The sequence below is a fragment of the Bombus pyrosoma genome, linkage group LG9 (assembly GCF_014825855.1).
Source record: "Bombus pyrosoma isolate SC7728 linkage group LG9, ASM1482585v1, whole genome shotgun sequence".
Classification (NCBI taxonomy): Eukaryota; Metazoa; Arthropoda; class Insecta; order Hymenoptera; family Apidae; genus Bombus; species Bombus pyrosoma.
In genome coordinates this window covers 1,104,750-1,120,579 of record NC_057778.1, presented here as the reverse complement: position 1 = coordinate 1,120,579, position 15,830 = coordinate 1,104,750, and the positions used below count along the sequence as shown (strand labels likewise).

General features: G+C 33.7%; 1 protein-coding gene across 2 annotated transcripts in view; it reads right to left on the bottom strand.

Moving 5' to 3' along the window:
• LOC122570688 overlaps positions 1-15,830 on the bottom strand; it is an 86,997-nt gene that overhangs the window by 2,366 nt on the left and 68,801 nt on the right. The window contains exons 5-7 of one of the 2 annotated variants that reach the window (XM_043733363.1): positions 4,480-4,823; positions 2,243-4,280; positions 873-1,140 (exon numbers count right to left, since the gene is read on the bottom strand). The exons of the other annotated variant lie outside the window; for it this stretch is intronic. Coding sequence (XP_043589298.1) covers positions 991-1,140; positions 2,243-4,280; positions 4,480-4,799 — 2,508 coding nt within the window. The 5' untranslated portion in view covers positions 4,800-4,823 and the 3' untranslated portion in view covers positions 873-990. The remainder of the gene's footprint in view (positions 1-872; positions 1,141-2,242; positions 4,281-4,479; positions 4,824-15,830) is intronic. 2 annotated transcript variants of the gene reach the window in all.

Below are 15,830 nucleotides of genomic sequence, written 5' to 3'. Positions count from 1 at the left end.
GAAGGATCGTAGAGCGTCAATATGTAAAAGTAATATCTATCTTTGTTGGCCAGATGGGTTTATTCGATTCATGAGGTTGAATATCAATTGATCGATGGTAATGATTGGATTAGTTGTCATGTATTGCCATGCATGTGTATATGATTTCTTATGCTTCCTTTTAGCGTGGATTATGTCGTTACAGCTAACATAAAGGTCATGTAAGTCGGTAACAAGAATAGATAGGGGAGGAAGTAACATGAATTGTGTCTAACAGATGATTACGTTTAAATCTTCTAACATCCCATCTAACGTTAGACTTAAACGTAATCATCAAATCAGACACAATTCATTTCCTTATGTGCGAGGTGGATTGAATGATGTCAGAATTTGGCTGGTTTAGAGAGCGTATGAAGTGTCTAATTGTAAGATCCAGTATAGTGTCCTGTACTATTGGGATTTCCATCTGAGTAGATATGTCCGTATTTCGTACCAGCCCCAGTTCGTTGTCTGTCTATGAGGCTTTGAACTGAGGTTATTTCTTCGATGTTAACTTTTGAGGCAAAGCACCAAATTAGGAAAGCATAAGTCCAAATGAGCTTAATTATATATAATAATTAATATATATAATAAAAAACAATGAGAGCGGATTTTTATGCAAATTCACATTTCTATGAATATAATTAAAGCTAGATAGGAAATTGCTTTATTTACTAAATATTACAGATACTACTATACTCTGAATATTTCATACTATTTTGTAAACTGTTTACATTCTACGTATTTTTTCACTTTCGAACTTCTCATAAATGCATAAAAATCTGCGGTTTAGAATAAAAATCTTTATGATAAGAAGCTTTTACTAATGTTGTATACTAATCTAGAATACTAACTTTGGTTAGTAACAAGTTCTGCGACTCAACAAAACTAGTTGAAATAATTGGAGGTTGATAATTTCGTATCTTCAAATTGTGCTTTAAGGCGTGATACTTGTTCCGATTTCTTAGAAAACTATAAGTGATCGATTTCAGAATCAGAGAAGGAGAACAAGGGTGGCGTGGAGCTACTTATGACCCAATCATCGTCGTTCAGCCGCGGAGAAGATTCGAATTTGCTGGTAGAGCTTCGTTTTGAAATGCATCCTTTTACCCTCTGTGCCTGCTGTTTTATCAGGTATTAATTATACAGGGTGTCCATGTCGAGGGTGTCGAGCTAGGAAAAAAATGTCATATAGAAATATTTCATTGAAAGCATTATTAAAGAGTTGTAACAAAAAAAAAAAAAGAAAGAAGATGATAAATAAAATGGGCGGTAACGAACGTACGTTACTACAGTGCAACGTATGAATAAGTCAGGAATGTTCAACGAGTAATAAACGAAAACTTCGAATAGTAATAAATTCAGTTTTTTATCGCTGCCAATCTTATATTGACAGGAACGATGAACATTTTAAAATGGAGTTGTAGTTGGAGTTACAGAAATATACGATAGCTTCTGAATACTACCAAATGTAAATATTCCTAATCTGTTTTTTGTTATAACTCTTTAACAATACTTCCAATGACATGTTTTTACATGACATTTTTTTTTCTTATCTTGATCTATGGAATATACTGACAATGTATAGCCGGAGGAAATTGAGACACTCTATATTCTTTCTCGAAACTATATCGAAAATCTGTATTGGATAATACATTTTTTCATAGGATTACATGACTAGAAATTTGAATTATTTTTAGAATTCACCTTTTCGATCGATTTGTAAGTACGTATAGTATTGTTCATAATTAATATAATGATATAACGAATATTAGTTCCATTAGTTTCATAATGAATATTTGTTCTATTTCCAAATTCTATTTTATATACGATCGAGAACATTCCAATTAAACAAAAATGATGAATTTTGATACGGATTTAATATTCATAAAATTTTACGAAACTTAATTCTCTCATTTCAAAGATGTATATTTCGCTCGAAATAAATATAATACACAATATAAATTCTATAAATAATATTCTTACAAATATTTTTTAACATACATAAAATACTGCGGTTCTATAATTTGTATAATTTTTACATCAAATTTCACGATACTATACGTATACAAATCATGTATGTTCCAAATTAATCCAACTCAAACTTTCTCATAGCTTTTGAAGTATTACTTAAAGAATTGTACAGACTATTATATAATCCTACGCTCAATCTCATTCTCCAATTTAAATATCCGCATCCAATATTAAAAACCTTTAGACATACTTGTTGCCTATTCTTCCGTCGTTTACTCGTTTGCCTGTGTCTCGTAGAATTTTCCATCTTCCTCAATTTCGTCTTCGCCGTTCTCTCACTTAGAATCAGATTCTCCGTGAACTCTTTTATCACAACATCGATTCTTCGATTAAGCGATTCATCCGAATAACTGCTGTCCGTGTCAAAATCGTAAGTAGGCAGCAAATCCACTTTTCTCACATAACCTTTCCACTCCGCTCTAACCTTCTTCTCGCTTTCCTCGTTAGGTCGTTCGTTCGACGTAATTCGAAACTGATCAGGTGAACAATCAGTTAAGGTTCCAGAATCTAGAGATTCGGTGATCAATTTAGGCGAATTCGAAAAGTTTGGCGTTGAGTTCCGTTGGTAACAGCTCACAGTATAGCAATCCACTGGGATGTGATCGAAAAATTCCCTAGTGTCTTGGAACATGTTGTCGTCTTTGAACGAAACGTCGTTTGAAAAACAATTGTCGTGGGACGATTGCAACTTTGATAAAGAAATGTCCCTAGCGGAGCAATACTCGATCGACGAGCTTGGACTGCATTCTTGTTCTCTTAACGAGCTGTGATTGCAATTCAAGTTCGAATTTGAGAAACGGAATTTGTGAATGGAAGATGTACAGTTTCGGGAGGTTTGTACTGACTGTTCCGTCAATTCTTGCTTTGTTTTTTGGTGCTTCGTTGCCGAAGCTGCCATCAGTATAGATTTCGGTTCGTTGGAGTAAATATTATATAACGTGTATCGATAGTAATCATAATGATTCGTAGTAACTTCTGTAGAAGGTTGATCTATTTCTAAAATATCATTTGAATCCTCTGCATCGTGGAAAAGATCGTCATCGTGAAGCGAAAAATAATCATCATAGTCTTCTTCCAATCGTTTCTTCACGTTTCCAAGGATCATCACTTCGGAAGTTTTATCTTCGACCAAATAATTGTTCGATTTCCATGACACGTTTGAAGTTTCTGGTGAATTTACATTAGATTCAACGGGAACAGAATTTTCAAGCATAATTCCTTCTTCGTCTTCTACGCGGTCTGTACTATCTATAAAATACGTGTCGTTGCAAGCTGTCGATTCAGATATATCGACGTTGTTCTCCATCCTGTTATTCAACATTCTTTGAAGATCATACTTTTTGTTTTCGATCAAGGCTCCTTTTCTCCTATTGTACTTTCGCAGTATTTTCGTCAGATTATCACTGGCGAAATTTGTCACGCTGCTACTATCGAAGAAAGTTTCTGATAATAAATTAATTTTTTTAATCGTTCCGTGTCTTTTAAGTTTGACAAACTTATTTTCTTTTCCACAAATTCTCGACGAATTCTTCGTATCGTATTTTCTCAGCCTTTTGTCTGTTGTGTTGCTTCTGTGTTTTCTCGATGCTATTTTCTTCATATACCGAGTTCCTAGCAATTCTAAATTTGTCTTACTCCTTTCGCTATCGAAATTCGCGCGGTCAGTCGCGAAGATTGTCTTAATGTCTTTAGAAGACGATGCGTTCGTTGAACTATAATTTTCTTTTTGATTATGTTTAACATGCTTTTCCGATTTTATAGGATACGATCTGTCCGTTTGACAAGAAACATTTTTCTTTGTCTTTACGATTTGATTATTATAAGACCTGTTATATGTGGTACGACGAGAATTGTATTCGCTTTCCGATACGAATTTAGTAGATTTTGTCACCGTATAATCCGATTGTCTGTTATCGATTTTATCAGCAACGAACGTATTATCGTTACAAGCATCTTTTTTCTTCTTTGTGTTTTCTATAAATTGGCACTGATCGATGCGCTCATCGTCGCATGGCTCTAGTTTGCAAGAATGTTTCTTCGAAAAATTGCGATTGTGTAATACCTCACAGTCGCGTGGTGAATGTACATGTGTGCAATGTAGCGTTGTATGATTCGAAGTGTGGGTACAGCAAAAGACCGAGTTGTAAGAAAAGGAGAAAACGTACCACGGATCACTACCAATTACGTTGTGACTGGTTTTCCATGAAATGCTTTTATATCTGCAAATGCTTTTAATTTAAATCATTTAATTGTTAAACAGTACAAATTTTAGTTATTTAATCATATTAGGTAAAATAATAATACTTTTGCTCTATGAATAGTTCGTTATTGGACTTTGATTTGGGCAGATATGTCGAAATTGTTATTTTTTGAAAGAAAAAAAAAATACTCTTAGCAGGTCAATAAAACAAATTAAACTGAAAATACCTGTGAATAAAGCTAAGATAGCGCATCAAAATATTCTTGATAATGGCTATGCCCCAAAATTGGTGAGCATTTTTATTATTATTGTTCTGATGATCCAATTTTAAACCGATCGTGACAATTTTTGGTATTTTAGGTGTGAAATCCATACAGTCCTTTTTAACTGGAAACTTTTTGGAAATATAATAATCGTCAAAGCCTTGGTTACTTAGACGTTTTATGACAATTTCCGGACACCATCTTCTGTAGCTTGTTTTACGTGGGAGACAGTGATCGTATCGTTGAAAATCGCTCTTTATCCGATCGATGTAAAGGAATGCCATTCCAAATGTGTTCAATTTTCATTACTATACCGAGAAACATATAATATAAACAACTTTCTGTCTGGTTTTAAAAATGATTGATGTATATGATTATAATTAATTAAATCAAACATAAGTATGACCAATGATAATTGTTATAAATATTAGTTAATTCTACAAATTGATCTGTTACATGTATGGAAAATATTTTATGTAAATTGAGTGTACTTATCAATTTTTTAAAACGTGCAAAATGTCTCTCTTTGCACTCTATATATTTTTCCATAAAATTTCGATAAATTTCTATAAAATTTAATTTTGTCCTAAGTTAATTCAAGCTACATATACATATATTACTATAAACATAAATTAAAGCTGCTGCAGTAATAAATTCAAATTTATTCAATATAGTACGAGTCACATGATATTTTTATCTTTACATTAAGAAATTAATTTCTACCGAGAGATTGCTTAAATTTCTCAATGCAATCTGTTCCATCATGAATATTATAAATATGTTAATAAATGTGCTAACAGCAGACAGCGAACACTTACAATGAACGAAATGCATTCCTAGTTTGGCATTTAACTAAGTTTGAGGTTAACCAGGAATGAATCGATGAAATCACATTTTCGCCATTATCAAATTTCCAACTAAGTGAATGTAATCCACAATGACAAATGAATTTGCGCGGATCGTTTTGGGAGAATGCGTTTACATGAAATTCTGTATAATTGACCAAGAACTCGCTTATCAAATTTCTGTCTAATCCGGGAAACGTAAATAGTACAATATGACAGAGCGATGAAACAACAAAATATACGTGTATCCCGCTATAATATGTTGAAATTATTGACGCAATCTAGGACGGCTATTCGGGGCAGAAAATTTAAATTGCACCGAATAATTGGAAATAACAATGATAAATGATCTTAATTTCATCGAAACTCTCACATCTAATTTGCGGCAAGATCGCTGTATTATTTATTACTATAGAAACGAATAATAACGATTGTACTCAATTCTCTTGGAAACGAAGTTTCGCGCATAGTAATCGAGTAATTGAAAATGATAAACAATGTAAATTCGAAAAGAATAGAAATTGCAAGCTTTATCACTGAGAAGAGGCGAAGAATGCGATGGAAAGATGTGAGTGCGACAATAATTTATTTTTAGCTTTTCAAAGAAAGGATGATAAAAATGAAACTATAACGTAAAAGTAAATTTAATCAATGTAAAAAATAGCAGCTTTCAAGTGACAAATAACGAAAGGGCAAAAATTAATATAAAAGGAGTGATTCGTTAATTCTTATCGAAAATCGTTTACCATTTCGTCCCCTCGATTATTGTGTTAGAGACATTTGTAAAAAGAATCAACTCAAAACATTGATCCGGAAGCATAAAAGTTTGCAAAACGTTTAGTCATTGGTCGCGTGGTTGATCGTATCGAATCTTGTGAACTAGCCTGCAGGGATACGCGCTGGCTAAATGCATTTGCGTCTCTGTAATCAAAGAGCCATTATCATGCTGGCAAAGGAGCTAATGGAGAGCTATGAAATTCCCTCCATGAAACTGTCGACGATCGTCGTGATGCTAAGTCATGTGTAATGGAATGCTTCATCACGTAGCCCAGGTAGTTAGTACACGCATTTAATATACCTCACCTCTGTTCACCGACCTACGTTCCTTTTCTGCTGTACCAGCTAAATAATTACGCACGTTACAACCCCTATCATGCACCGACTTATTAATTTTCCAAGGTAACAATGACATTTGGAAACATCTACCTAGCCCTCTTATATCCTGATGTTTCTCATATTTTTATCTATGTATCTAGCAGTATGTTATAACTAAATATATTGTAGTATGTTTTCATTCTATCTATGTAAGTATGTGTAGTAAAATTTATCTACTTCGTAGTATTTGCATTAAATACCTGGATGGATTAAAGATTAAATATCTGATGATCATCAATAGTAATAATAATCCGTCGAATAATATGAATTAATATTGCATAATTAATGGGCATTTTTTCGATTAAATTTTTGTAGCATATTATTAAGTTAAATTCAAGAAATATTAATTCTGGAATATGGAGTATCCGAAGAAGGAATGAAAAGGAGGCTGATTGCAAAGGCAAGAAAAAGAAAATGTATTGTATGTAATTTAAGGACACGCATTTTAAGACATTCGTTAAAAAACTGCTATAGATTAGATTCTAGAGTAGTAAGCTGGAAATAAAGGGTAAAAATATAGACAGTGAACTAATTGTAAGCCAAGGATAGATATGTGATAATATGTAAATTAAGTAGGAAAATGTATATAAATTAAGAGAAATAAAGATATACATGTTTAATTCGTAGATTAGATATAAGAGGGGACGTGTATGATGGAGTAAGAGTTATATGGGAATAAGTGACAGTTGGATATATGTAAGCCAAGTCTTTTTTCCAAGTTATGAATTTGAAAAAATAAATGAATATCGTTATTATTAAATAACTTACGTTGTTAATAAAACATCGATCGAACTATATTTATTACTATTGTTATACATATTTACCTATTTTCATTATATAAAACTTAGTTACATAATCCAAAATCGTAGCCTACGATTAAAAACGAGGCGAAAGTACTATACAGTTGGAAACGTTTTACCAATTTACATTTACCTTAAAAGATCATCCTGTATGGTACGATATATACAATATTTCCATTGCATCTTTGTTGTTATTTCTGTATTCAGAGGTAGGATCACAATAGCTATTATTTTATTCTTTACCGTTCTGAACCGAAAAACCTTTATTGCGCTTTCTTACATGGACTAGGGATAAAAACAAAAGAACATCTTGAACCTATCGATTAAATCTATCGATTGTATCTAGAACTATCTTCTAGTTACTATTTATTGTAACTAGCGCATCCGCATATAGATGGCGAGCGCGAACTCACGTTGTCATTTTCAACAATCTTTAACCAGATAATTTGTGAGTAGGATATAATTTTTAATCATAGAATAAATCTTTAACCAGATAATTTTCGATAGGATATAATTTTTAATCATAGAATAAAATGTATACAAAAGAAAAATCTTGTACCATAAAGTATAGTAACATTAACAGGTATGTATTTTTCTACATTTTCCTCTTTGTAGAATTGAAGTTATCAAAAATATTGCATCACAATGTACAAACGCAGATGATGAAAAAGGTATCAGGATTCTATCGTTCACGGCAGAATAATCCGTAGCGGGGCTGAAAATTTCGGACGAGTTGATTTCGTGACGAAGCAACAAGTGCAGGATGGAATGGGGGATAGCGGAAACGAGGGTGAGGAGGTAAACGGAGGGAGAATGGGAGAAAGAAAGGGAAGCAAATGGAACACCGTGAGAGGAATAGCCAAAGTAGTACGAGTAAAGAACTGAACCGGCACGAAATCACCTGACTTTGATAGGCGTGCGAGCGCACTTTTATTTTACAACATAATCATATTTCTTTTGCATCACGTAACCACTTTACAAATGAATTAGCGCGATTGATATGCGATTAAATTAAAATACGTTCTTTGTATTTCACTCGAATCTCCATATAACATGTGTGTAGATATATGCTGACTAAAATGAAAGCAATCTATTATTTTAAATTTAAAGATACCTTTTCTATTTGAAGGTATAATCATTTTAAAATTAAAGAATTAATTTATAAATACGTTCTTTGATCATTTTGGCGTGAAATGACGTTTTTGATGCGTCACTGTATACTCTCGTATCGGAAAAAACGCATCGCTTTTCCATCAATCGTAGCTTTTTCCATAAATTGCGAATGTTTACGTATTTATGGAAAACGTGAAAGTGTACAAATATACAGAGCGCAGACAGAATACCGTAGGCCGAGGTACTCATAAATCATTTACTGTATGAGTTCTTTAACACGTTGACTGCCACGACACCTGTAGTCGGGTGTCAACAAAGTTTCTGGTCAGGCCACGAAACCCATATTCGGGTATCGCTTATTTGACTACTTGCGAATGATCGTCGTAGGTATTTGAAAAGATATTCCATAATAATGAAACTGTTGAATTGTTATAAAAGTAATACGAAAATGGTTTATTAAAAAAATTATTTAGCATGTAAAACTTCAAAGTATTCTATACATAGCTGAGGTTGGTTGGGACAATTTGGTCAATAAGTTGTTGTTTTCTTCAAATTCATTTGTGCCTTTGTTCGGCCCATTCGACGCCTTTTATTTGCATAACATAGTTTGCATGCGCGTCTAATGCTTCTTCCGGAATCATAAGCCTCGTAAAAGCTTTCTTTTTCACTGCTATCTGACTTAATAAGAAATAAGTTTTCAATTTTTCTTTTCGACATTGTAACGAATCAGGGCAGAGATTTTAAGTTATACCGTTCGTTGCTCGGCCAAGATTCAAACTGATTTTGTAGAAAGTGGAGAAATGAGAAACAAATTCGAAGGAATGGAAACAAAAGAAACGGTAAGACCACCAGATGAGCGACTCGCATTATGAAAATATCGATGGGAGCACCGAGCAGAGAACGCTTGGTACTGCTGCACACGTGGCCTGACGGAGATTTTTTTGAAAACAGGTTGGCAGTCAACGTGTTAAAGAGTAGCCATAATGTCTGCACGTACCCGAAACGTTGAATAACAAACGTTGACAGTCGTACAACTTTTAAAGTAATATTGTTCAAAGGTGGAAACTTGATAGCTGCGACGATAGTTTTCTTTCCAATACTTCACAGCACACGATAATTGTTGTAACTACGAGGCATATCTTAGCATTGAATAATTCGTATCACGGAGATCGTAGTGCCTAGTAAATTAATTCCCTGGTCCTACTTAAAACGATGACCACTCTAAAACTATTATAGTTACAATGGATACGTGTGACGAATTAAACATTTGAAGACCGAAATGAATACACTCATAAGAATCTATACATGTACATATTTTATTTCCATAATGTATTTACCAGAACGACAGTTTGATAGAATACACATCCAGTATAGCCATAGCCTTAGAATATAATGATCATAGTGTTAAGTATATAAGGAACAACTCGAGCACAGTAGAATGGCCGTACAATGATCAGGCGCTTTATAACACTATTGACTAGTTCTACTGTTCAGATCTGATTGGTTTATATTACAATATAGTAGAATTATCCTGGCATAATCTTAAAAATAGGGAGTACGTTGTTTCAGTGTTTATTTCTTATTGAATGAAATAGACACATATATCAATGGATTACCTACATATAGATCAAAAGCCGTCTCTTGTTCCTACATTATTCTCCATTAACTACTTTTCTTTCATTTTCAATTCGTAGTTTCGATAAAGTATGGAAATTCGTTCTTCGGTTTCACCTAATGGTTTGTTATCAAATACTATAAGCTATTGTCATATTGGTACTTTGTGTTTCAGCGTGAACGCGATGATTGAGGTATATTACGAGACCTAGGGGCGTAACATACAATGCAGAACACGATTTCCCATTATCATCTCACATCGAAAAGTGAAATAAAGTGTGTATATTCTGAAGTAAAAGACATCAAGGCAGAGGTACCGTAAGGAAGCGTCTTAGGCCCAATATTATACACATTATACACGGCCGACATACCAACCTCTACCAACAGCAAAATACTGACATTCGCGGACGACACGACTGTACTAGTCAGGCACACTAATCCAGAAACAGCAGCCACATTACTATAAGAGCACATCACAAAAATAGGAAAATGGCTACAAGATAAGCAAATAAAAGCAAGTTAACAACAAAAAGTAAGTTAAGCAAACAAAAGGCAAGTTAAATACCTAGGACTCCACTTAGGCACACAATTTACATGGAAGCTACATACTAAATCAACTATAGACAAAATACGGATAAACAGAAGACAAATGTACTGGTTAACTAGTCGAAGTTCTAAACTCTGCATAGAAAATAAATTAATAATCTACAAAACGATAATAAAACCAATTTGGACGTACGGAATACCATTATGGAGGACAGCAGCAATGAGCCTCACAAATAAACTAGAGTCGCTACAATCGAAGATACTGAGAACAATAGTCAACGCCCAATGGTATGTCAGAAACGAGGATATACGCAAAGACTTAAAAATACCAATGGTCAAAGAAGAAATCGGCAAGTACGTAGAAAAATACAAGGAAAGAACGGCAACACATCCAAACCAGCTGGTTGCTGAAGCGAGCAAAACTCTCATAGAAAGAAGACTAAAAAGAAAACACTGCACTGATCTCACTAAAGGAATAAAATAGTCAAATTCGAAGATGGTATCTCGCTGGGGATAGCCATCCACATGTTATTTAGCAATTATGTTAGAAAAATTTACCAAATGTCCAGCTGGACAAATTGTAAAGTACAAATTAAATAATAAAAAAAAAACATCGAAACGTAGTGTCGTTGGCAGATTGCCTAAGAAATATCGAGTGAACCATGAACAATGTTGCGAGAAAGCCTAAATCCCGACAGACCAAAAGGGTCTGGAAACTTCAATGGGCCGAGCGGTCCATCAATGTGTCGTTGGTTCTTCAGTGGAATAGTTACACGAAAAAACAGTCTACGTGATCATGGCCGCGGACAGTTGCGGAACACGTACATGGTGGGGCTATGAGAAAAGACAAAGGGATGCTTAAGGGAGAAAGACGAATTAACGAGTTGAGAAGTTAGTGTCGTCAGCATTGTCGAGGAGGATGGTCCGTGTGAAAGAGAGCATTGGAACCGTGGTGACGAGAATTGTGAATTAATTATTTAGTTGTCTTAGTTATAGCACATTACTGTATTTAATTCACGTTAAATAACCATCTTTTACTGTTTAATCCATTGTAAATAGATAAATCAATAAAATTAACATATAAGATAGAAATCATTGGAAACCCTAATTTCTAATATTTCTAAATAAATAAAAAGATTCTACATATATTATATAATACATGATAATAACCATATAAAGAAAATAATGTAATATTAATTATTTAATATAGTTACTAAAAACATGAGAAGAAAATAATAGCTGCTGTCACCGAATTAAACATGAATTACACGTATTATTTTCTTACTACCCTTCCATTTATAATGTCCAGTATAATGCTATATGGTGTATTAGATTAAGAATGAGGTTGCGCTTTATATCTAAATAGAATCACTGAAAATATATCGAGCGATTATGAGATACGAATATTTCCAAATAAAGCAACTCTTGAATTAGTTTAAAGCAAGAAATAATAATTTCTCTTCTCTACATACATGAAATCTCACCTTTTCAAGTGACATCTTGTTTTAAGATGTTTCTTAATTTATCAGAAGAATATATAAGAATTGTTAGTAAGTAATTGTAAGTAGTACTAATTGTAAATAAATAATATGCCGCTAAGTATAATGTAAAACGGAAATAAGTATAATTATCACCAAATGTTCATATAACTTTAACACAAGTCCAACGCAATAAACAGATATTGCTCCTACTGTTACAAGAATTGTTTTGTTTTTGATGTCAGTCTTTTTTTTGCTTAAAAATTTTCAGAATCTAAACAATCCGTTTTCTCCCCTGGTTCCTTTCCCTTCTTTTTTATGCGGGCGATGGTTTTCTCGAGATAACAAAAAAAAATGCAGCACCGTTTCTCACGACATTCAACGTTTAGTGAGCAACCAAGCTCGCTACAAACGAAATGTGTTCAGACTTTTTATCAGGATCGACACGGCGCAAAGTTTGAGGACAAATGCTTCGTGCAACCTCGCTCATGGAAGAAGAAAAAAGAAAGTTTTCCACGGCACGAGATACCAAGCCGAGTGGTGCAACCTCGGTTTACTTCGTTCCGTGTCATTCGATATCTGCGTTTCGATGTGGTGTGCGCTTTAATGATTCCCACGACCAAGTGGATCTCAATTATGATATGTATGCGCTTAACCTCTCAACGAGCTAAGTTTTCTTCGGTTCAACTGACGAAAATTATGAAATCTTTTCGTAGTTAAGAGCCACGAACGATGAAAACGAGTATAAAAGGAGAGGACTGGAGAGGGTCGGTACATTCAGGAGAAAAAGAAGGTCGTGTAAACGAAAGCAAATAATATTTTCATGATCCGTTTGTATATTTAGATTGAACATTATATTTTTGAACGAAGGAAAACTTGAATTTCATAGACTTAAACGGAAAACATATTGAAAGAATATTTTGTTTTATAAAACATGCAGAATGTCTCGAGCCTTTCTATTTATCGCAGCATTGATATATCAATTGTTATATTTATTTATGTATCTTAATAATGTCATTTTATCGATCTTATATTTTCTAGCTGTTGTTCTTATCTTTTTATTCTCATTTACGGCTTCAAATGCAGCATCTCCAAAATTATCAATTTACACGACGTCTATTAAATTCTACAAATTTTCGTCATAATTTGTTTGCTACAGATAACTATCATAAATTGGAGTTAGATTGCTTTGAGGAAGTATAATGTATATTATATATTTCATATTTCTCAAATATATGCAAACATACAATCTTAAAATAATAATTCGATTAATCTGGAACTGAAAGCGTCGAAAGTTGGACTGCGTACTACTGAACGCATTATACGTGAAAATAATTGATTTTCCATAAAAACCAGTTCCATAAAAGCTTACGCCTCGCAGTAAGAAAACGCACACTCCGATAAAAGAATGTCAGATCAACAAATTTGTTTGAGACAAATACTACTCAGATCGCGCTATATTGTAACATACGATTCTCTTTTATCCATTAGGTAGGAAATATGAAAACTCTGCGAAGATTTTCCAGTCTGCCCAATATGTCTTTCATATGACAAAGTATATTTTACAATTAATACTAAATATCGTCAAAAGACGCGACTATTCTTATGTTTCGGAGAATAAATTTTACAATAAAATTAAAATAAATCCTTTAAACTAATCCTTTGCATACACCAGCAGCTGTCACAATACTTTTTTATGTAAAATAAAAAACACGTCGACCGATGTGTAAAATGTTGTTATAATGATAGGAGTAACTATGATCGATATTAAAAAAATTCACGATAAGTGAAACATCGTCTACACGAATGTAGAGCTGTCACCAGAAAGCGAAATTCTACTGATCGTCGTTATTTCTTTTGACTAAAGCATTCGAATAAAATCTGTATCTTTAAACAAATATACATACAACGAAATACTTTCATACGACAAATATAAATTAACCATACGTATCGTACACGCGTATCTTTGTTACTTTTAATCAAGCGTTTATCGTAATATGAATATGAAAATTGTCGGGACAATCACAGGTTAAATGAAATCATATTTACACGAATCGTTGCGTTAATCTAGCGATCCTAAAATATTCAAACGTATCCATTGGATGTTTTTCAACAGCAGCGAAATTGTTCATTGCTCGGTTTAATAGCAGGTTTCTGGGTTAGCCAGCATTTATACCGCTCGCGGTAGCATTGTTCACGATGTTATCCCTATTTTCTTTTTTCTTTTCGTTATCTACATCGGCTCGTTCAATAAATTACAGCGTACAGGTCGGAGAAGTGTAAGCGCGAATAATATAGTCCACCCTCGCATGTAGATTACGTATGCAGAGCGTAGAATGGCTGCAATGCCAAGCGATTTCCTAAGAATTTGCTAATTGACTGCTCGTGCTACTGCCACCGCTCGCGACACTCCTTTATTCGATACTTCACGGAGCTTTTTTACAGTCGCCGTTTCTTCTAAGGTCACGAAATTGATTCCTGTCGCCTTTAATATCACTCACATTGCTGGGATATTAATGGTAGATCGGTATTCCGGCCTTTATATCGTTATAAGACAAAGATATTTTGTGAAAAACAGTATTATAGGATAAGTATTAAGTTGATAAATGCACGCACGTTCATCGTTCATAATGTTTGATTTTAACATCGTTTATTTTATTATTGTTTGGTCTTTTATATTGGGTTGGCAACTAAATGATCGCGGATTTTGTCATTAGGTGATATTGACAAAATCCACAATCACTTAGTTGCCAACCGAATATTATTCTCGCTGCTGGAAAGTCAAGGAAAATTAATCGGTATCTGGATTTCTAACTTTTTCAAATGTTTCACCTGAAACTATTACAATTCGAAGATATTTTGTTAAAAACAGGTCAAATTTAGCGTTCGTTTTATTGCTGCGAATAGAATATCAAGAGGCTTGGAAATATTATTTGAAATAAATTCTTGCTATAATTCTAGATTCTGAAATGTTCAATTGGATATTTCTGTAGTATCGGAAAAGGGGGGTATACGCTTGGTCTATTGTATATTTAAGTTCGAGTTTCTCGGGATGGTATAAGCTGTAAGTTTAAGGTTTAAACTAAGAAGCGTAAGAGTGCTGGAGAAGAGAGAAAAAGAGAGAGAGAGAGTGTAAATAAGAGTGTATGCCTTGGTGACGCCAAAGCTAAATGAGCAAAGGAGTGGGAGAAGGATGCGAGGGTTGAGGATCAGTAATTTTTGACCCGAGGAGACAGAAGTTGGGAGCCCAGTGTTAGGGTAAGACGTACGAAGATATTGTGGTCAGTTTTTGTATTGCTTGTACGGATAAAACTAAACTTAACTTCGAATAAACCATCCTTTCTTGTCCTTGCTCTAGACCATATTTTGATACTACATTTCATTCTTTACAACTCAATATATTTTAGAAAATTATTTCACGTTCTTATATTTATATTATTAAATCTTTGTATTTCTCAATATATTTTTATAATGTATATTCTCAACATATTTTTCTATAATTTTCCTACAGGTGAGAAAGAATAAACGCGAATGCGCTGTATCTTTGAGACAATCGGAGGGAAAGTTAGAACAAAGCTAACGTAACTCGTAATCGAACATTTTATCAAAGATTTGTCTAGATAGCTCGGTACACTGCGCGCGGAAAGTGCTAACGTATCAGAAGGATTATTTAGAATGCAATGGTAATCCATTTAAATGTACCTATCCATTACCTGTTGTAATAACGTAGCTCGTATGTTCAGTTTGTGAAATAAAATATGATC